Below are 22,019 nucleotides of genomic sequence, written 5' to 3'. Positions count from 1 at the left end.
AAGTGTCAGAAAAGATTTAGTCTTTAAATGGTTAAACTGAGAACTTCTACACAGGGAGTTCAGCCCATTGAAGAAGAAACATTGTATCACTTTGATCTTTTCTTGGCAGACTGCCCAGAGAGGAGGAAAGTCCTTCACTGATGTCTTCAGGAAACTTACATTGACTTCTATTACAGAAGTCTTTTGCAAGTCGCGCTGAACATGTAATCGGCTTTTTTATCAGCACAATCGGCCGATGCCGATTAATTAAAAAATGCCAAATATCGGCCGATATATCGGTCGACCTCTATTCTCATTTCAGTTTGAATGACCAGTACCCATTCTTTTTCATCTTAGTTGAATAGTATCCATTCTGTTTTTCGCTTTCATATTTCCCATCGAATTCTGACCTTAAAATAGGTTCAGAAACAATACCAGCAAGGATGCCTACAACACTTTTGGGGTTGTCATTCCTGGCATAGAAGCATAAAAAAAAAAAAAAAAAATTGCTGCAGCTTAGCATTCTCTACACTTTACTTTTCCAATTAGTCTCACTTCATACCATAAGAAAAGCTATAACTGCATACAAGGTCTTGTTACATACTTCATTACATTACATTACATGTTATATATAACATATATGCAACCTACTTCATCCAGTGGCATAAGTCTAGACTGCCTTATTCGAATCTTCTTTTTAGCTTTTGAGGGAGAATCACTGGCATCTTGTTTATGATCAGTTTTCTTGTTCTCTACATTTGCATCCGAGTCCTTGACCTGCAATGATACAGTCAGTCACATAAACAGCCCAGCAGTATATAGAGTATAACAGAACACAGATGACAGGCAGGTCATGAATGATAAACAAAAATACATAAAATTTGTATTTTCTAAAATTAAAGAAGTTTTTATACCCAAAGCATTAAAGAAAAAGTCCACCTCAACACTAAAATCTCTACATCTATAGACATCCACAATCTAACACTAACCTATCTAGCCCTGTAAAGAAGAAATCAGTATACATATCTTTTTTTAAAGCCAATCTGACCCGATCCCAAGATGAGCTGTCAGCTGCAGCTTCACTGTGGAGGCGAGTGCAGAGGAGGCAGCCGACAACGGAAGCCCCATAGTAAGTCATCTTCTCAATCATTTCACAGCCGTTGTTGGCTGTGTCCTCTACAGAGCGTCCGCCGCTGGAGACTAGACTGGATCAGCTTAAAAAAAAAAAAAAAAAAAAAAAAAGGTATGTATACTGATTTCTTCTTTACAGGGCTATATAGGTTAGTGTTAGGTTGTGGATGTCTGTAGATGCAGGGATATTAGTGTTAGGCTTCATGCACACGACACGCAGATGCAAACGCTGCTGGACACATGTTGAAACCGGCGTTTAGAAACGCGCGTTTTGCCGCGATTTTTACCGCAATTTAGCGGCGTTTTACCGCGTTTGCGTCTAGAAGCGTTTAGTTAAGCTAACATCATAGACCCTCCCCAGCTCAAAAAACAGTATTATTAACAATTTCAGCAATTTTGTGAGACCAGAGTGAGTAGCAGCAGCTGTGAGAGCTGCAGTGTACTTGTATTTAGCGTGTCACTTGCCACGGCACCTGCCACAAGTTGTGGATTGTCCACTTGCCACGTCACTTGCCACATCACTTGCCACGTCATCTGCCACAAGTTGTGGATTGTCCACTTGCCACATCACCTGCCACAAGTTGGGGATTGTCCACTTGCCACATCACCTGCCACGTCACCTGCCACAAGTTGTGGATTGTCCACTTGCCACGTCACTTGCCACATCACCTGCCACGTCACTTGCCACGAAATGTGGATTGTCCACTTTCCACGTCATCTGCCATGCCACCTGCCACAAGCTGTGGATTGTCCACTTGCCACGTCACCAGCCACATCACCTGCCACAAGTTGTGGATTGTCCACTTGCCACGTCACTTGCCACATCACCTGCCACGTCACTTGCCACATCACCTGCCACAAGTTGTGGATTGTCTACTTGCCACGTCACTTGCCACATCACCTGCCACAAGTTGTGGATTGTCCACTTGCCACGTCACCTGCCACAAGTTGTGGATTGTCCACTTGCCACGTCACTTGCCACGTCACCTGCCACAAGTTGTGGATTGTCCACTTGCCACGTCACCTGCCACGTCACCTGCCACAAGTTGTGGATTGTCCACCTGCCACGTCACTTGCCACGAGGTGTGGATTGTCCACTTTCCACGTCATCTGCCATGCCACCTGCCACAAGCTGTGGATTGTCCACTTGCCACGTCACCAGCCACATCACCTGCCACAAGTTGTGGATTGTCCACTTGCCACGTCACTTGCCACATCACCTGCCACGTCACTTGCCACAAGTTGTGGATTGTCTACTTGCCACGTCACTTGCCACATCACCTGCCACGTCACCTGCCACAAGTTGTGGATTGTCCACTTGCCACGTCACCTGCCACAAGTTGTGGATTGTCCACTTGCCACGTCACTTGCCACGTCACCTGCCACAAGTTGGGGATTGTCCACATCACCTGCCACGTCACTTGCCACATCACCTGCCACAAGTTGTGGATTGTCCACTTGCCACGTCACTTGCCACATCACCTGCCACGTCACTTGCCACAAGATGTGGATTGTCCACTTTCCATGTCACCTGCCATGCCACCTGCCACAAGTTGTGGATTGTCCACTTGCCACGTCACCAGCCACATCACCTGCCACAAGTTGTGGATTTCCACTTGCCACGTGACTTGCCACATCACCTGCCACATCACTTGCCATGTCACCTGTCACAAGTTGTGGATTGTCCACTTGCCACATCACTTGCCACCTGCCATGTCACTTGCCACAAGCTGTGGATTGTCCACTTGCCACGTCACCTGCCACGTCACTTGCCACGTCACCTGCCACAAGTTTTGGATTGTCCACTTGCCACGTCAGCTGCCACGTCACTTGCCACAAGATGTGGATTGTCCACTTGTCACATCACCTGCCACATCACTTGCCACATCACCTGCCACAAGTTGTGGATTGTTCACTTGCCACGTCACTTGCCACATCACCTGCCACGTCACTTGCCACGAGATGTGGATTGTCCACATTCCACAAGCTGTGGAATGTCCACTTGCCACGTCACCAGCCACATCACCTGCCACAAGTTGTGGATTGTCCACTTGCCACGTCACTTGCCACATCACCTGCCACAAGTTGTGGATTGTCTACTTGCCACGTCACTTGCCACATAACCTGCCACATCACTTGCCACAAGATGTGGATTGTCCACTTTCCACGTCACCTGCCATGCCACCTGCCACAAGTTGTGGATTGTCCACTTGCCACACCACTTTCCACGTCACCTGCCACGTCACCTGCCACAAGATGTGGATTGTCCATTTGCCACATCACCAGCCACATCACCTGCCACAAGTTGTGGATTGTCCACTTGCCACGTCCCTTGCCACGTCCCCTGCCACGTCACCTGCCACAAGTGGATTGTCCACTTGCCACATCACCTGCCACAAGCTGTGGATTGTCCACTTGCCACGTCACCAGCTACATCACCTGCCACAAGTTGTGGATTGTCCACTTACCACGTGACTTGCCACATCACCTGCCACGTCACTTGCCACATCACCTGCCACAAGTTGTGGATTGTCTACTTGCCACGTCACTTGCCACGTCACTTGCCACATCACCTGCCACGTCACTTGCCACAAGATGTGGATTGTCCACTTTCCACGTCACCTGCCATGCCACCTGCCACAAGTTGTGGATTGTCCACTTGCCACGTCACCAGCCACATCACCTGCCACAAGTTGTGGATTGTCCACTTGCCACGTCACCTGCCACAAGTGGATTGTCCACTTGCCACGTCACCTGCCACGTCACCTGCCACGTCACCTGCCACAAGTTGTGGATTGTCCACTTGCCACGTCCCTTGCCACGTCCCCTGCCACGTCACCTGCCACAAGTGGATTGTCCACTTGCCACATCACTTGCCACATCACCTGCCACAAGTTGTGGATTGTCCACTTGCCACGTCACCTGACACAAGTTGTGGATTGTCCACTCGCCACGTCACTTGCCACATCCCCTGCCACAAGTGGATTGTCCACTTGCCACGTCACTTGCCACGTCACCTGCCACAAGTTATGGATTGTCCACTTGCCACGTCACATGCCAGTCACCTGCCACAAGTTGTTGATTTTCCACTTGCCATGTTACCTGCCAGGTCACTTGCCGCGTCACCTGCCAGGTCACTTGCCGCGTCACCTGCCAGGTCACTTGCCGCGTCACCTGCCAGGTCACTTGCCGCGTCACCTGCCAGGTCACTTGCCGCGTCACCTGCCAGGTCACTTGCCGCGTCACCTGCCACAAGTTGTGAATTGTCCACTTTCCACGTCACTTGCCACTTCACCTGCCACGTCACTTGCCACAAGTTGTGGACTGTCCACTTGCCACATCACTTGCCACCTGCCATGTCACTTGCCACAAGTTGTGGATTGTCCACTTGCCACGTCACTTGCCACCTGCCATGTCACTTGCCACAAGTTGTGGATTGTCCACTTGCAATTGCAATTGTTTAAAATATTTTTCTAATGGTTTTTCATCATTTGCAATCATTTTTGAGATTTTTAATGTAAAAAAAAAGGTCACCTTTAAAAACGCATATAAACGCAAACGCGGCTAAACGCGGTAGCGGCGTTTTACCGCGTTTTGCGTCTGAAAGGTGGAAATTTTTGCTTCTGAACGCATTTTTTTGCTTCTGGAAAAACGAGATTAAACGCAACTGCATAAAAACGGAAAAAAACGAGACTGTGTGCATGGACACATAGGATAACATTGAATGAGTTCAGGGGCAGTTGAAAAAACTGTCCAACTGCATCTGAACGCGCGTTTAACTGCGTCTCGTGTGCATGAGGCCTTAGGGTGGACTTTAAAGTATTGAGTTTGAAAAACAAAAAACAAACATACTTACTTTCATTTTGCAGCATTGATGTGATACTGCAGCTGTCCCATGTTGGCTGTAAGAACAACAACCGAGCGATCACATGGCCGCTGATTGATCACTTCTTGGCCAGCTGTGAGCAGAGAGTAGTGACTGTCAGCCACTGCTTTCCATTGTGCTCTTCCAGTGCTCACTGCAGTGCTGGGCAGGGGAAGGTTTGGGCGCAGTTGGCACTCAGCCATGTGCAGAGAGGTGGAGCCAGCTGTCAATCAGGCAGCCAGGTGGATCCTGGAAATATTGTTGGGATCCTTCTGGAGCAGCTTCCTTGTCAGCTGATAGCAAGCAATAGCCTGCTATTAGAGGACTTTGAGTCACAGGAGAGTAAAAGTAAGCATTCCTTAGATATATGGCCAAAAAATAAAAATTTGGCCAAAATTCTCTTTTTAACACCAACCCAAAGCACTCTATTTTCAGCCATGTGTATGCAACTCAAGTTATATTGGACTTGGTTCTAAAGGCTGAATTTTTTATTTTTCTTACCTTCAAGCATTCTATGCATTAAGGTAAAAAAACCTTCTGTGTGCAGAGCCGCCCCCCGCCCCCATCTTTACCTGAGCTCCTTTTGATCTAGCAATGTTTACATGTTTGCAATAGCCCCGGCTGTCCCAGGATTCTCCATCATTGGCTGAGACAGCAGCAGGAGCCCATTGGCTCAAATGGTAACTAAAACCCTAGTTAAATGTCATAGAACCCTAAATAGGCTCAATTATCAAATTATTATTTACTACAGGGTTAAAGTGGAACGAAATCCCCCTAATCTTTAAAGCCAAGAGCTCTGCCATCGTAGCCTCGGTTTGATCTGCATGATGCTGAGGTCTGATCAGCTATGACACCAGCCATTTGATGGCTTGACATTTCGGTTGAGAGCAGCAGCAGCTGTAAGGTCCGGTTCACACTGAGGCAGCACGACTTACAGCGCGACTGCCTTAGGCAACCTGGACGCGACTGCTGCGGCGACTTGCAAAACCACTTCTGTATAGAAGTCAATGCAAGTCGCCTCAAGTTGCCTCCAAAGTCGTACAGGAACCTTTTTTTAAGTCGGAGCGACTTGTGTCGCTCCGATTAGAACGGTTCCATTGTACAGAATGGGACACTACTTGTCAGGCGGCTAAGTCACCTGACAAGTCGTCCTAGTGTGAACCTACCCTGACAGTTATCATTCATTGCGTGCCTTGCTATTATCAATTATGTTAAATCAATGGGTTTAGTTCCACTTTGGGTATCTTTATTTGAGCCATGTGACGGTAATCTCATTGAACTGAAAAACCTGTCACATTTTTAAACTTGTTATTTTTTTTATATACTTATTGTATAAGTGTCCTTATACTAGCGTTTTAGCTTTATAAATTGAGTTTATTGTATTTATTTTGTTACTATACAAAGATATGAAACCGATATGAGGAAACGCCCAAATGTTGAACCGCATGCCGTATCCATACGTTCCTGCCTGTTTCCTGGTTACTGGGTTCTCCCCGCCTACTCCCCTGTGATTTGACACAGTGGGAGTTTGTCAGCAGATCCCCACCAATGATGCATGGCCAGGACCTGCTGATTGGCGAATTACAGCGCAGAGCCCTGTGTTGTAACTTAAAACACAGGGCTTTAAAACAGAGGGAAATATAGCTGCAGGGGAAACAAATAAAAAAAAAAAATAAATAATAATCAATCCGTAGTAAAAAGCAGCACACATTACACATCATTATGCACACACTTAACCCCTTGATTGCCCTTAGATGTCAACCCCTTCCCAGCCAGTGTCATTAGTACACTGACAGTGTATATAAGCACTGATCACTGTATTAGTGTCAGTGGAGATGTCAGATGCCTTAAGTCATTTCCCACAAAGTGTCACTTAGTGTCAGATTGGCCGCTGCATTATCAGAGTCTCACTTTAAAGTGGTTGTAAACCCTTACAAACCACTTTGACCTACAGGTAAGCCTAGATTAAGGCTTACCTGTAGGTCCAAGCAATATCTCCTAAACCTATATGGTTTAGGAGATATTTGCCCGAAAATGGACACCGCTGTCTATGGCGCATGCGCCGTAGACAGCGGTGCGCAGGCGCACTGAGCGCGGCATTCTCAGCGACGATTGTCAGCTCCCGTGCACATGCGCGGGAGTGACGTCATCGCGGCTTCGCCAAATGACAGCGGCGGAGCTGCGAGACCCCACCAACAAGATGGATGCGGCGGACTACAGGGGGCAGCGGCGACTTCGCTGGCTCCTGTGTCAGGTAAGTGACACATAATGGGCTACTATGCGATGCATAGTAGTCCATTATGCTTTGCCTTTGCAGGGAATGAAAGAGGAAGTAAACTCATCAGGGTTTACTTCCTCTTTAAGTTGCTGAACACAGCCATTACCAGTATAAAAAAAAAAATTCCAATGTATATACCCCATTGTTTGTAGATGCTATTAAACTTTCATGCAGACCAATTAATATACACTTACTGTTTTTTTTTTTTTTTACCAAAGACATGTAGCAGAATACATTTAGTCCTAAATTTATGAAGACATTTTTTTTTTATTGAATGTGTTTTATAGCAGAAAGTAAAAAATACTGTTTTGTTTTTTCAATATTTTTGGTCTTTTTTCATTTATGCAATAAAAAAAATGAAAAGCCCAGTGGTGATCAAATACCATCAAAAGAAAGTTCTAGTTGTGTGAAAAAAATTATATACCGGTAAATGTAAATTGAGTACATCGTTGCATGACCATGCAGTTACCAGTTAAAGTAGAACAGTAAAAAATAGCAAAAAATGGCCTGCTCATTAAGGGGGCAAGATCTTATGGAGGTTAAAGTGGCGCTCCACCGAAAAGGGAAAGGGTTAACTCGTTTGGACCCTCCCTACTGCCACATTTGGCCCTTTTTGGGGGTGAGCAGGTACCTGGCTTTGACATGAATACCACAATATCATAGTGGGACATTTTCAGAACTGCGAGAATTTGGCACACAAGTCTCTTTCAGAAACAAAAGTATCACAGATGTTTCATAAATTTGGAGCAACACATTAACAAGTGGGATTAACACCAGAAAAATGGCGCAGCAGCGTTATTGAATTTCCTCCATGGTGTACACATATACTTAGGGCAGCTCTCAGAAGACTTCACACATTTTATGCACTTTTTCTATATATTTGCTGGCTATTTATTGATGTACATTGCACTTTGTTTTTTGTTTTCATTGTTCACTTTTGATTATGAAATTATGCATTTTGTACATTTGTAATTAATTGTTCACACTGCTTATGTATGATCATGAAATATTGAGCACTAGCACTTTATTGGTACACATTAGAGCTGCACGATTCTGGCTAAAATGAGAATCACAATTTTATTTGCTTAGAAGATAGATAACAATTCTCGCGGCGTAATATCATCTTTCACATTAAAATAAAAAAAAAGTGCTAACTTTACTGTTTCATTTTTTTTATTTTTTTTTATTGAAGTGTATTTTTCCCCAAAAAATTGCATTTGAAAGACTGCTGGGCAAATACAGTGTGATATAAGATATTGCAGAAATTCCCTAGGGTCTCTGCTAAAATATATATATTTTGGGGGTTCCAAGTAATTTTCTAGCAATAAATATTGATTTTAACTTAAGAATGAAGTGTCAGAAAAAGATTTTGACTTTAAGTGGTTAAACTTCCTGCATTTACACGTGGTTGAAAGCTTGGCAGACTGCCCAGATTATTTGTTTAGGCCCCATTCACACCCTGAGCGTTTTGTTGCTTGAAGCCTGAAGCTACAAAACGCTGGAGGGGGAAATTTTTTTTATTATTCTCAATGGAGATGGTTCACCTCTCCACGTTGCCTGAAGCCGAACGCCTGAAGCTCAAACAAGTTCTGGACCCTTTTTTGTCGCTCAAATCGGGCAGATTTGTGCATTTTTCTTCTTTTTAAATTGGTGACCTTTTGCCCTGCACAAAATCGTGGCAAAACGCGTTAAAAAAACGCTGCAAAAACACCACAAAATCACGCAATTTTCTGCCTGAAAACGCTATGTTCAGGTGTGAATGGGGCCTTACACAAGAAGTTCTATCCCTTTGATCTAATAAGTAAGCGTTAGTTACAATGTTTCAAGTTCTAAACTTGGCAGATTGCCCGGGATGCTTTCTTTTGACAGCTGAGTGAGCAGATAATCTCTCCACTTGTTTATATGAAAGAATCGCCTACTCTCAGCGGGAGAGATCGTGGGGGTGGGGTGGGGTTGAATCGAGATCACGTTTTTTTTTAACGATTAATCGTGCAGCTCTAGTACACATATTTATCACTAGCGCCCTCTTATCATTATACACCCCCCACAGTAATAAATATGTGACTTGTGCTCCAAATATACCAGCTAACACCAATTAAGTGAATTCACGACACTCAAAAATTACATAAATTATTAAAAGGCAGTGTAACGCAACCAAAATCTACCATATACTAAAAAACTATACTACAAAAATGTGAATATTCCAATATACTCAAATTATGAAACTTACAAGAAAAATTACCTTCACATTCCAAAATTGATCTAAAAGTACAATCAATAAGTAGTGCGATTACCACGGTTATCCAAATAAAAGTGTTCCGTTTCGCCACCACCATATAAGTGGTCCTCAAGGCCATGACCTCTGGATTACCAAAAAGGTTGAAGCAAGCCGTGTTCCCCTCAGGGATAATGGTTCTGACAAATGCTTGGTAAAGCCTCACTCCTTTTTCCTCAACATGGGATACACAGTTCCTCAGACACTCAGGAACACCAGATGTATATGGGAGGGAAAGGAAAGCACACAAGATCTAATGCTCTTCATTTAAAAGTTTTAATACTGTATATAAAAGATAAGTATTACACGTACAGAGTGAAGCTCTGCCACCAGTGCTAATTTAAATGCATTCATCAAACACATATGCCGGAATTCAGCTCTGTAGCAAGATGGCTGCGAGATAATGTCAAACTCAAGGCTCCACCCCCTATGCGCATTATGTCCAAGGTGGGGACTTCATCAGTAGGAGTCACTACTGAAGAAGTCCATGCATTGGATGTAACGTGTATAAGGGGTGGAGCCTTGGGTGTGACGTCATACCGTGGCCATCTTGCTACACAGCAAAATGCTGGCATATGTGTTTGACATGCGTGCAATTAAGCTAGCACTCACTCTGTAAGTGCAATATATAGCTTTTATATATTAAAACATTTAAAATTAAGAGCATTAGATCTCATGTGCTTCCCTTTCCTGCCCATATACATCTGGTGTTCCTGCATGTCTGAGGACCAGTGTATCCCATTTTGAGGGGAACACAGCTTGCTTTGACCTTTCTGGTAAAGCAGGGGTCATGGCCTTAAAGTGAGTGGTTCTCATATATGGTGGTGGAGATACGGAGCACTTTTATTTGGATAACAGTGGCACGGTGGTGATCGCACTATTTATTGATTGGACTTTACAGATTGATTTTACACAATTTTGGAATGTGAACGCAATTTTTGTGGTATACTGTATAATTTTAGTATATTGGATCACATCTGCTTATAGCAATAGAAAAAAAAAAGTTTGGACTTGTAGAACGTTTAGATCGGTTTTACACAGGGCAGATTCCATTTTGATCAGCAGGGGATATGTCCGCTGCTCCTCTGCTGATCAGAGCAGAATGGGCGGACACGGGCAGAAACCTCTCTGCTCTATGAGCAGCCCAGTGTAAACGGACTCCGCTATCCGTTTACACTTGCCTACCCTCTAAACCAGGGATCTCAAACTGGTGGCCCTCCAGCTGTTGCGGAACTCCAAGTCCCATCATGCCTCTGCCTTTGGGAGTCATGCTTGTAACTGTCAGCCTTGCAAAGGCTCATGGGATTTGTAGTTTTGCAAAAGCTGGAGGGCCGCCAGTTTGAGACCCCTGCTCTAAACAGATCCGCCAAGACAGAGATGGACCGATCCCCGTCTTTTTCTTTAGGGGACCGGATTGGTTTAGAGGTAGGCGGGTGTAAACAAACACAGGTCCGCTTACACCTACTAGTTAATAAGGGTGAATAGCCTGTCTGATCAGGTCCACCTGAAAAACCAACAAGCGGACCTGAAAGGCCCCTTGGGGAAACCTCCATGGGGAACTTGTACCTATAGGTAAGCCTAGAATAAGACTTACCTATAGTATATATATAGTAAATATCTCCTAAAAGTGCGCTGTTCAGGAGACATTTACTGTTTACTGCACTGAAGATGTCATCGGTGCATGCGCTCTGAAGGAGGCGAGTGTGCCGTGACTGGCGGCTCCCGCGTGTCTGACGGGAGTGACGTCACGTGCCTCCACACAGTCACAGAGCCTGAGTCCGTGGCCCCGGAAGGAAGACGGGCGAAGGTGTCACACAATGTGCACATTATGCCTTTACTTTGCAGGGAAGTAGAAAGGAAGAAAAAACACAATCAGGGTTTACTTCCTCTTTCATTTCCATTTTATTTGGAATATTCAACAAGGACAAGTGTTTATGAGCAAATACCATTACTCATAATCAATTGATCCAAACATAATTGTATTGATTACAGCACTCCACATGGCGGCATTGCTCTGAATAAGCCCTATGCATGATTATAGCTGATGTTCTTGTGATATTTTCCACCATTCACAAACAATTAATAAAAGAAAAAAAAATAATGAGGCATTGCCGGAGATGGTCACTACAGCAAGTTTTGATATAGTCTAAAAAAAATATATATATATTATAATAAAAAATGTTTTAATAAATATTATATATCTATATATATATATATATATATATCTATCATTCATTATAATGATTTTTTTTTTCTGGATAGGGGGTGTTCTTTTATATCTGGATAAAATAACCAGACACTCACGTCTGACATTTATAAAAAGCCCTAATTTATCTTTACTTTGGTACAATGCTTCCACTTGTCGTTTTATTTCCCCTTTAATCTTCTCCTCTATCCAGACAGCAGTCTCTTGATGTACGCTGTCACTGTGTTCCCACATGTTGCTTCTCTAGATAATCACGTCTATCCCGAGTATACTCTGTACTACCTCTCTTACAGCACACAGGATGAGATTTTCAATTAAATCCAAACTCCAGGCAGATAAACACAATTTAAAAAGTTTATAGAAAAAAAAAAAAATCCATCAAATCTATTTTCAAATGCAGTTGATACAAGTACCTGAGAGTGTCTTTATATAAGCTTCTTGTAATCCTCTAAACAAGACTGTGGAAGAATGGGCGCTATTGTGAGTGATTCAGGCTCTGCCATATGGTGATCAGCCTCCTGGCTATGAAGTCTGCTATGATTATGTAAATCACAAAACTTAATGAACAAAAATCACAAATGAAACATATATTTACAACAGCGGATCTAGCTGTGCTCCAGGCAAACAGCTAAATACACAGATGCAATAGAGATTTGGGAGCTATTTTACCTGCCAAAGGATTTGGATTTCTGTCCATCCAGCTCTAAGATTTGCACAGGCCTAACACACAGCACCACCCTGTCTGGCAAAGCAAGAGACCCGATTCTCTGCTCCTGCAGTTAAAGCTCCAATTTTTGATATGCAAATAATATCTAAATACACGAGGCAGGTGAATACTCAAATATCGATGTACTGTGTCTATTTCTTCCAGATCTGTGCAGCAAACCAGTGTAAAGCTTTACCTCTGTGATGGAGATTCCTGCAATAAAGACCGGTCACTGCTGCTCTCTCTCCTTGCACAGGGTGATGGTCTTGTCTCCGCCTCCTCCTGCAGTTCTCTGCAGGCAGCCTGTAGTGGGCGGAGCCTGCTGGGTCCCTCCCACAGCTCTGCTCAGGCTATGTTTAAAACAGTGATGGTGTCACTGTAACTTTTATCTGATCATTTTGAAGAGAGGCAGCACACACAGCGGGGATCTCCCAGTTCAATTTGCAAGATCAAGATCCTCTTTCAGGTGCTCAGGCTCAGTGTGTGTCCTTACACACCACAGCACAAACAAGTCAAAGGATTGAGCCGGCAACTCTGTAGTCTATATAGTGATTTTAATGGATGGTTACATGACAGGCAAATTAACTGAAGAGTTTTGGCAACAGCCTTATGCCACGTACACACGATCGGATTTTACCATGGGAAATGTTGGATGTGAGGTTGTTGGCGGTAAGTCGAATGTTGGCTAGCATGTTTTCAAATTTTTTGCCAACAAATGTATGTTACCAAACCCAGGATCCTGCATTCACTATGTCTGGTCTCCCACAGTACACAGAACATGGAAATGCAATTATTTTAGTAAATATAAACTGATAAATACCTTTTATTATCAGCAGTATATAGCAGTCTTGTGACTTCTATCCATGTCTGGTTAAAGCTTGTAGGAGGAGTTTTCATTCTCCTTGTTGTCCTATGAGGCTGCAGAACCCCTGACCCTCTGTCTCTTCCGTGCTGATTGGCTTTGCTGATCATATGCACCCTTCCAAGAAAAATAAAAAAAACTCTCTAGCAATACACACCAAACTGAGCATGTGCAGCTTGTCCCCTAGGCTCTTTTCTATCAGCAGATGGATTGGGGACAGCGTAAGAAGAGGAAGATGAGAGAAAACAGCATCAAACTGGCTTTTTACACAATGCAGAGGATTAACCCCTTGGGTTCCACAGTGAACATAACAATCATGCTATACTACATATACAGACCGATTTTACTGTTGTGGGTTTAGTAACACTATTTAGAACCCAGAACAGACAAACTCCTCAGAGCTTTGAGATCATGTAACCAACTGGTAATTGTCCATTTAGATTTTTTAGAAATTGTATGCAGGAAATAAAAGAGCAGAGGGGAGGTAACATTTAAAAAAGGTGGGTGACTATATTCACCAGGTGAAACCAGAAGGAAAAAAGCTTAAGAAAACGAATGCAGTCACCACATCTAAGGATTGGTAAGCTGCAATATATTACAGTTTTGGTTTTCGGGTTTAATACCACTTTAACACTGAGGAAAGGGGTTACAGGCTGTGATGGCAAAAAAATAAATAAAATGGATTTTGGAAATGTAATGTTTTAATTATCAAGACAATCTAAATAGAATTGTGCAGAAGAACAGGTAAAAATGTACCTTAACCACTTGCCAACCGCGACACGCCGATGTACATTGGCACAATGGCAGAGGTGGGCAAATGGGCGTACCTGTAAGTCCCCTTTAAGAGCCGGGGCTAGCAGGTGCGCCCACCCACCGCGTACAGCGTGACCGTGCCCGTGGGACCACCGGACTCTATGTCTCCCAGCGATCGTGTCACGGAGCCTCAGAATGGGGAAACAAGGCATTTCCCCGTTCTGCCTTGTGTCATGACAGAGATCACTGCTCCTGTCATCGTGAGCAGTGATCACTGTCATGTGAGTTGAAGCCCACCCCCCCCACAGTTAGAATCACTCCCTAGGACACACCCCCTTAATTGCCCCCTAGTGGTTAACCCCTTTCCTGCCAGTGTCATTTACACAGTAATCAATGCATTTTTATAACACTGATCGCTGTATAAATGACAATGGTCCCAAAATAGTGTCATAAATGTCCGATGTGTCCTCCATAATGTCGCAGTCCCGATAGAAATTGCAGATCGCTGCCATTACTAATAAAAAAAAAAAATTATAATAAAAATGCCATAAAAATATCCCCTATTTTGTAGACGCTATAACGTTTGCACAAACAAATCAGTTTATTGCGATTTTTTTTACCAAAAATATGTAGAAGAACACATATCGGCCTAAAACGAGGAAAAACATTTTTTTTATATATTTTTGTGGAATATTTATTATAGCAAAAAGTAAAAAATATTGCGTTTTTATAAAAAATGTCACTCATTTTTTTGTTTATGGCGCAAAAAATAAAAACCGCAGAGGTGATCAAATACCACCAAAAGAAAGCTCTATTTGTGGGAAAAAAAAGAACATACATTTTGTTTGGGTGCAACATCACACGACCGCGCAATTGTCAGTTAAAGCGACGCAGTGCCGAATCGCAAAAAGTGCTCTGGTCAGGAAAGGGGTAAAATCTTCCGGGGATGAAGTGGTTAAAATCCGCATGGATGAGATGCCCACCTTAGCACAGCTTATTGGACACATCACGGAGCCTAGCCCGCTATGGTAATTCTCTTTCACACATATTATATCTACATAAGAAGTAATACAGCGTATTATTCAGACAATGGCCTGGCGGCCCAGATCTGGACAGCTGTGTCATTAGCAGACAATAATGGAATTAGAGCGTACAGAGTAAAAACATGCTTTGGCTAATGTAACGGGGTCAGCTCATAAGTAAAATCTATCTGCGGTCCTCAGCCGCTGCTCAAGAGGGATGACTACAATTGTTACCAAGGTAATGGCGTTTGTGAAAGAATGATGATTACCGGCCTTTTACTGTCCCCTCGGCTCCGGAAGATGACAGGTGACACCTGAGGAAGCCTTTCCCCCGTTCCCTGAGCTTCACTATCAGCTCACTGCTGTTTTACACGTTTCTGCCATTCCTCCAATGCAGCTCTTCATAGTGGGTTGTGAGCAGACCTCAGTTATATTCTAAGTGATGCTGCAGGTTTCATAGGTCCCCATGGCAATATAAACTGACATCCTGAGTGATCGCCATCACTGAATCTGTCAAGCTTCACACTGAGCCATCTATATACTAGAACACAGATATAGGCAGCTATGTGCCATCACTGGATAATAAAGTAAACAGAACTGCAGCTTGGTGTGAAAAAGGTATAATAATACAGGCAATCGTGAAAAGGTTGTATGTTAAATGATTAGAGGATTATACAGTATTTACTAAATAGTCCTGAATCTCCTTATAGTTACATAATTGGTATGTTGAGGTGGCATAAAGACACCAGTCCATCCAGTTCAACCTGTGTGGGTGTGGGCTCATGTCTAAAATCATATCCCTGTATAATAAGCTCGGTAAAATGCCCATCTATGAGTTTTTTTTTAAACTATCAATACTTCCCTTTGACGCCACAGATTGTGGAAGTGATTTCCACATTCTTACTGCCCTGATAGTGAAAAAACACTTACACAGTTTAAGGTTAAACCGCTTCTCCTCCAATCTCATTGTGTGACCAGGAGTCTTTTTTTACTACCTGAGACTGAATAGTTTCCTCCCAATGCTGGAATCACCATACAGAACTTTCTTGCTAGCTAATTACTACAGTTACAGTGGTGTAGAGCAGGGGTCTCCAAACTTTCTAAACAAAGGGCCGGTTTACTGTCCTTCAGACTTTAGGAGGGGCCGGACTGTGGCCATTGGGAGTAGAGAGTAGAAACAGTCCTGACGTCAGTGGGGAAAAAATAATGTGCCATTGTTTGTTTCAGTGGGAGGAATTGTGCCCCATCATTGGTGTCAGTTGGAGGAATTTTGCTCCATTGTCTGTGTCACTGGGCCAGATAAAAGCAAGCAAGGGGCCGCATTTGGCCCCCTGGCCACAGTTTGGAAACCACTGGTGTAGGGTTTCAGGATGACCAGGGATCATGCACCATGTTGGAGATACACATGGGTAGTATACAACATAACCAAGCTCAGTGCAAAATTTCTGGGAGAACTGCAAAAATGTAAACATTACCCCAAGGCAGCTCTTTCCTAACTGACCACACTGCATTCTCTGACACTCTCTCCCCACAATACGTTCTCCGACACTCTCTCCCCATTCTCCACACCACATTCTCTGGCACTCTCTCCCAACTACATTCTCTGGCACTCGCCCCCCACTCTCCCCAACTCATTCTCTGACACTCTCTCCCCACTATATTCTCTGGCACTCTCTCCCAACTACATTCTCCAACACTCTCTCCACACTACATTCTCTGCCAATCACCCCCCCCACTCCATTCTCTGGCACTCGCCCCCCACTCTCCCCACTACATTCTCTGGCACTCGCCCCCCACTACATTCTCTGGCACTCGCCCCCCACTACATTCTCTGGCACTCGCCCCCCACTCTCCCCACTACATTCTCTGGCACTCGCCCCCCCCCCTCTCCCCACTACATTCTCTGGCACTCGCCCCCCCCCCTCTCCCCACTACATTCTCTGGCACTCGCCCCCCACTACATTCTCTGGCACTCGCCCCCCACTACATTCTCTGGCACTCGCCCCCCACTACATTCTCTGGCACTCGCCCCCCACTACATTCTCTGGCACTCGCCCCCCACTCTCCCCACTACATTCTCTGGCACTCGCGCGCCCCCCCCCCCCCCCCCACTGTCAACACTCCATTCTCTGGCACTTGCCTCCTACTGTCCACACTACATTCTCTGGCACTCGCCCCCCACTCTCCACACTACATTCGCTGGCACCCCTCCTGCACTGTTCACACTACATTCGCTGGCACCCTCTCTGGCACATTCTCTAGTGGTTTATCCCCCACCATCCATACTGCATTCTGTGGCACTGTCTCCCACTGTCCACATTACAATCTCTGGCAGCTATCTCCCCCACTGTTTACACTACAGTTTGCTGCAACAGTCCCCCCTCCATCCACACTACATTCTCTGCCCTACTCCCCCCCACTATATTCTCTGGGACTGTCCACACTACATTCTCTGGCCTACCCCCCCCCACTATATTCTCTGGGACTGTCCACACTACATTCTCTGGCAAGAACCCCAACCCCCCACTATCAAGAGTACATTTGGCTTTCCCGAAACTGTCCACACTACATTCTCTATCACTCTTCCCCCATTGTCTACACTACATTCTTTGTTGGCTCTCCCCCCACTGTCCACAATACAGCCTCCGCTTCCCTTTTCTTCATCCTCCAGTCCATGACTAGGTCCCCTTCTGCAGTATATCCTCTCCCAGCGTTTCACAATCAGCCACCACTTCTTCCTCCCCCTTTACCCCACTACAACAATCAATATGCTTTTCCTCTCCCTCTTTCCATTGCGAAATTAAATGAATAAGAAAAGAATCGAGGTGCAAACCAGAAATCATCATATATAACAAAAATTGAATTTTTGTACTCGCCGTAAAATCCTTTTCTCTGCAATTCACCGACCGACACAGCTCCTCTCTGTAACTAAATGGGTTTGTTAGCCTGCCATTAGGAGAACTAGGCAAAAATTGTAACACAATACACATAACTTTTAGTCCCGCCCCGGGAGACGGACCCTGTGCTAACAACCCCCTCTGTTCCCAGGCAGGACTCAGTACGTCAAAAAGCAGTATAACGTAGAAAAAAGGAGGGGTGGGTGCTGTGCCGGTCGGTGAATTACAGAGAAAAGGATTTTACGGTGAGTACAAAAATCCTATTTTCTCTTATATTCACCGACCGACAAAGCTCCTCTCTGTAACTAAATGGGACATCCCCAAGCAGTGCCAAACGAGGGGTGGGAAAAAACAGCATTAAAACTTCATCCATCATGGCAAGTGGGAACTAGTGAAAACGAAACCCACAAAAAAAAAAAAACAACACACACACACAACAGCAGTGTATGGAAAAACACACCACCATAACTGGGCATTCTCAACAGGAGAGATCCCCAACACCACAACCTTTTTGTGGAAATAATGCATTAACAAACAGTACTGCGTTTTTAGCAAAAAAAAAAAAAAAAAAAAAACACACACAGGAAAAAATAAAAAAAATCTCAATTGCAACTACACGGGCGCCTGCAAAATATTGCGGCCAAAACAGGCATCAACCGATGCACCAACATCTACCTTGTATTACTTGGTAAACGTATGGACAGACGACCAGGTCGCCGCCTTACACACCTGAGCGACAGACGCTTGGTGTCGGAAGGCCCAAGATGTTCCGATAGCTCTTGTAGAGTGGGCCGTGACTGGAAAGGGGGGCACCTGCCCCTTCAAGGCGTAGGCTTGGACTACCCCTGGAAATGGTGGCCGACAAGACCGCCATACCCTTCTTTGGACCAGCCACCGAAACAAACAGTGAGTCTGACTTCCGAAAGGGAGCCGTGGCAGACAAGTACACCTTCAGAGCCCTAACCACACCAAGAGCGTGAAGGGCCACCTCTTTGGGGTGCTTCGGCTTAGGACACAATGATGGTAATACAATGTCCTCATTGATATGAAAAGCCGAAACCACCTTTGGTAGAAAGGACGGTTGCGGACGTACCACCACTTTTTCCCTGTGGATGACCAGATAAGGCGACTTGCATGACAAGGCCGCCAATTCCGAAACCCTCCTGGCCGATGTGATGGCCACTACAAAGACCACCTTCTGTGAAAGGATCAACAGGGGAATCTCCCTGATATTCTCAAATGGCGGCTTCTGAAGCGCAGACAACACCAGGTTCAAATCCCATGGGGGTAACGGTGGATGCACCGGAGGGACTACATGTCGAACCCCCTGAACAAAAAAGTACTCACTAATGAGTGAGACACCAGGGGTCGCTGAAAAAAAAAAAAAAAAAAAAAAAAGACAGCCAAGGCTGAAATTTGGCCCTTAATGGTGCTCAACGCCAATTTCTGGTCTTCTCCTTGCTGATGAAACAGCAGGATCCTGGATATAGAAAAGGAGCGCGGATGCCACCCTTTCTCCTCACACATGGAGATATAGGCCTTCCAGGTATGATGGTATATCTTCCGTGAAGAAGATTTCTGCGCCCTCAGCATAGTTGGAATCACCGATTCCGACAGACCCCGGTTCCTCAGCACCTGGCTCTCAATAGCCATGCCGTTAAAGTCAGCGATGGTAAAGCAGGGTGAAAGATTGGACCTTGAGATAGGAGGTCCTCTCGCAGTGGCAGTCGCCAGGGAGCATCTGCCACCAGACGCACTAGGTCTGCGTACCAGGGCCGCTGAGGCCAATCTGGGGCAACCAGGATTACTGGAATCCCCTCGGCTTCCACTCTGCGAAGCAGACGTGGCAACAGTTTTAGTGGAGGAAAGGCGTAGATCAGCTGGTACTGATCCCACCAGCGCGTCCGACACGTCTGCCCATGGATCTCTTGTCCTGGACGCGAATCTCGGCACCTTCCGATTGAGATGGGAGGCCAATAGATCCACATCTGGTGTGCCCCATTTCAGGCACAGCAGCCTGAATATCTCTGGATGCAACGCCCATTCTCCAGGGTCCAGAATCTGACGACTCAGATAGTCCGCCTGCCAATTTTCCACCCCCGAGATGTAAATGGCTGACAAAGCCGGAACGTGTCGCTCTGCCCACCAAAGTATGTGAGCGACCTCCCGAGCAGCGGCTGAGCTTCTTGTTCCCCCTTGGTGATTTATGTACGCCACAGCCGTGGCGTTGTCTGACTGTATCCTGGTCGGACATCCTTGAAGACACGTCGACCATGTGTGGAGGCACAGCCTGATCACTCTCAATTCGAGCAGATTGATCGGCAACCTGGATTCGTCTGTCGACCAGAGGCCCTGAGCCAAGTGACTCCCCATCACTCCACCCCAGCCTGAGAGAGACTGGCGTCTGTAGTGATCACAGTCCATTTCAGAGGAAGATACGATTTTCCGGACTGAATCACCGGGGACCTGAACCACCAGATCAGAGAGTCCCTGACTGGCTGGCTCACCTGGACCTGTCGATCCAGGGACAACGGATAATTGTCCCATTTTGTAAAAATCTCCTTTTGCAGGACTCTGGTGTGGAACTGGGCATAAGGTACTGCCTCGAAGGAGATACCAGTACTCGCATGCAAAAACAGAGCAACGACTACTTGCGGTTCATCAGTAGTTTGACCACAGATCTGAGAGTCTGCAATTTGTCCGAGGGGAGAAAGACCCTCGCTTCCCTGGAGTCCAATAATAAACCCAGTTACTCCAGACGCTGGGTCGGCACAACCACTGACTTCTTTAGGTTCAACAGCCACCCAAATTCTCGCAGAGTCTGCATGGTGTTTGCCACATCCTCCTCTAATTCTGAGGCGGAAGATGCTCTCAGAAGGAGATCATCTAGGTAACCCACGATTGTGATCCCGCGTTGTCGCAGCAACGCCAATACTGGAACCAGTACTTTGGTAAAGACTTGGGGGGCTGATGCCAGGGCAAAGGGAAGAGCAACAAACTGGTAATGGGCTTCCCCCGACTGCCAAATGCAGAAATTTTTGATGCCGAAGGCATATGGGTATGTGCAGGTACACATCCTGGATGTCCAAAGATGCCAGGGAGTCCCCTTGATGGAGTGCAACGACTACTGAGTGAACTGATTCCATTCTGAACCTCTGCACTTTTACAAAGTGATTGAGGGCTTTTAAGTCCAAGATTGGACGTACCCCTTCCTTCTTGGGAACCACAAACAGATTTGAATAGAACCCCTGGAAGCGTTCCGATTCCAGAAGTGGTACAATCACCCCCTGATTCAGCAAGTCCCTTACTGCCCCTAGCAGGGCCTCCCGGCAAACCGGGGACGCGGGTATGCTGGAGGGGAAGAATCTGTTTGGCGGCCAAGAGAGAAACTATCTTGTAGCCTGTGGAAATCAGGTCGCAGACCCATTGATCGGATAACCGGGAGGTCTACCAGCTGCAAACTACCGAAGGCGACCCCCCACCCGATACGCGGGTAGGGGGCAAACCTTCATGCAGTAGAACTTTTGTTAGCAGCTTGTTAAGCTTGCGGTTCCAGGGACGCTTTTGACCGTCCGTAGACGTCCTGTCGGGCTGGTAACGTTTTGTTAAAGCACCGGTCGGACGAAAAAGCCGATTGTGAGTGGAAAAAGAGGGCCCTTGCCTGCGGCGTGGCTCCTTAGCCTTCCTGGCCTGTGGGAGTAGTGTACTCTTACCACCTGTGGCATTTTTAATAATGTCATCCAATGAAGCTCCAAAGAGCCGGTCGCCAAGGAAGGGAAGATCCGTCAGGGCTTTTTTGGATGCTTGGTCAGCAGAAAAGCATTTTAGCCAAATCAGGCGCCTCAGTATCACAGCTGACACGGAAGCCCTGGATAACAGAAGGAGAGTATCCAGGGCCGCGTCACAAACGTACTTAAGGCCGTGCACTAGTTGGTCTGCCAGTTCCACGCAGACAGGGAAGGCGTTTTGCTCTCCCAATTCGTGGTGTAAAAGTTTTGCCCACTCAGTCAGTGTCTGACACCAGTGTGGATGCCAGTACTGGTCG

General features: G+C 45.6%; 1 protein-coding gene across 1 annotated transcript in view; it reads right to left on the bottom strand.

The window, feature by feature from the left end:
* Window positions 1-22,019, bottom strand: part of EVC (EvC ciliary complex subunit 1) — a 161,923-nt gene that overhangs the window by 130,142 nt on the left and 9,762 nt on the right. The window contains exon 2 of the mRNA XM_077477800.1: window positions 631-756. Coding sequence (XP_077333926.1) covers window positions 631-756 — 126 coding nt within the window. The remainder of the gene's footprint in view (window positions 1-630; window positions 757-22,019) is intronic.

This window comes from Lithobates pipiens, unplaced genomic scaffold, assembly GCF_037356315.1.
Source record: "Lithobates pipiens isolate NorthernLeopardFrog02 unplaced genomic scaffold, aLitPip1_a1.2 Scaffold_13, whole genome shotgun sequence".
Taxonomy (NCBI): domain Eukaryota; kingdom Metazoa; phylum Chordata; class Amphibia; order Anura; family Ranidae; genus Lithobates; species Lithobates pipiens.
The sequence above is the reverse complement of the archived record's forward strand: the minus strand, read 5'-3'. Positions and strand labels throughout refer to the sequence as shown.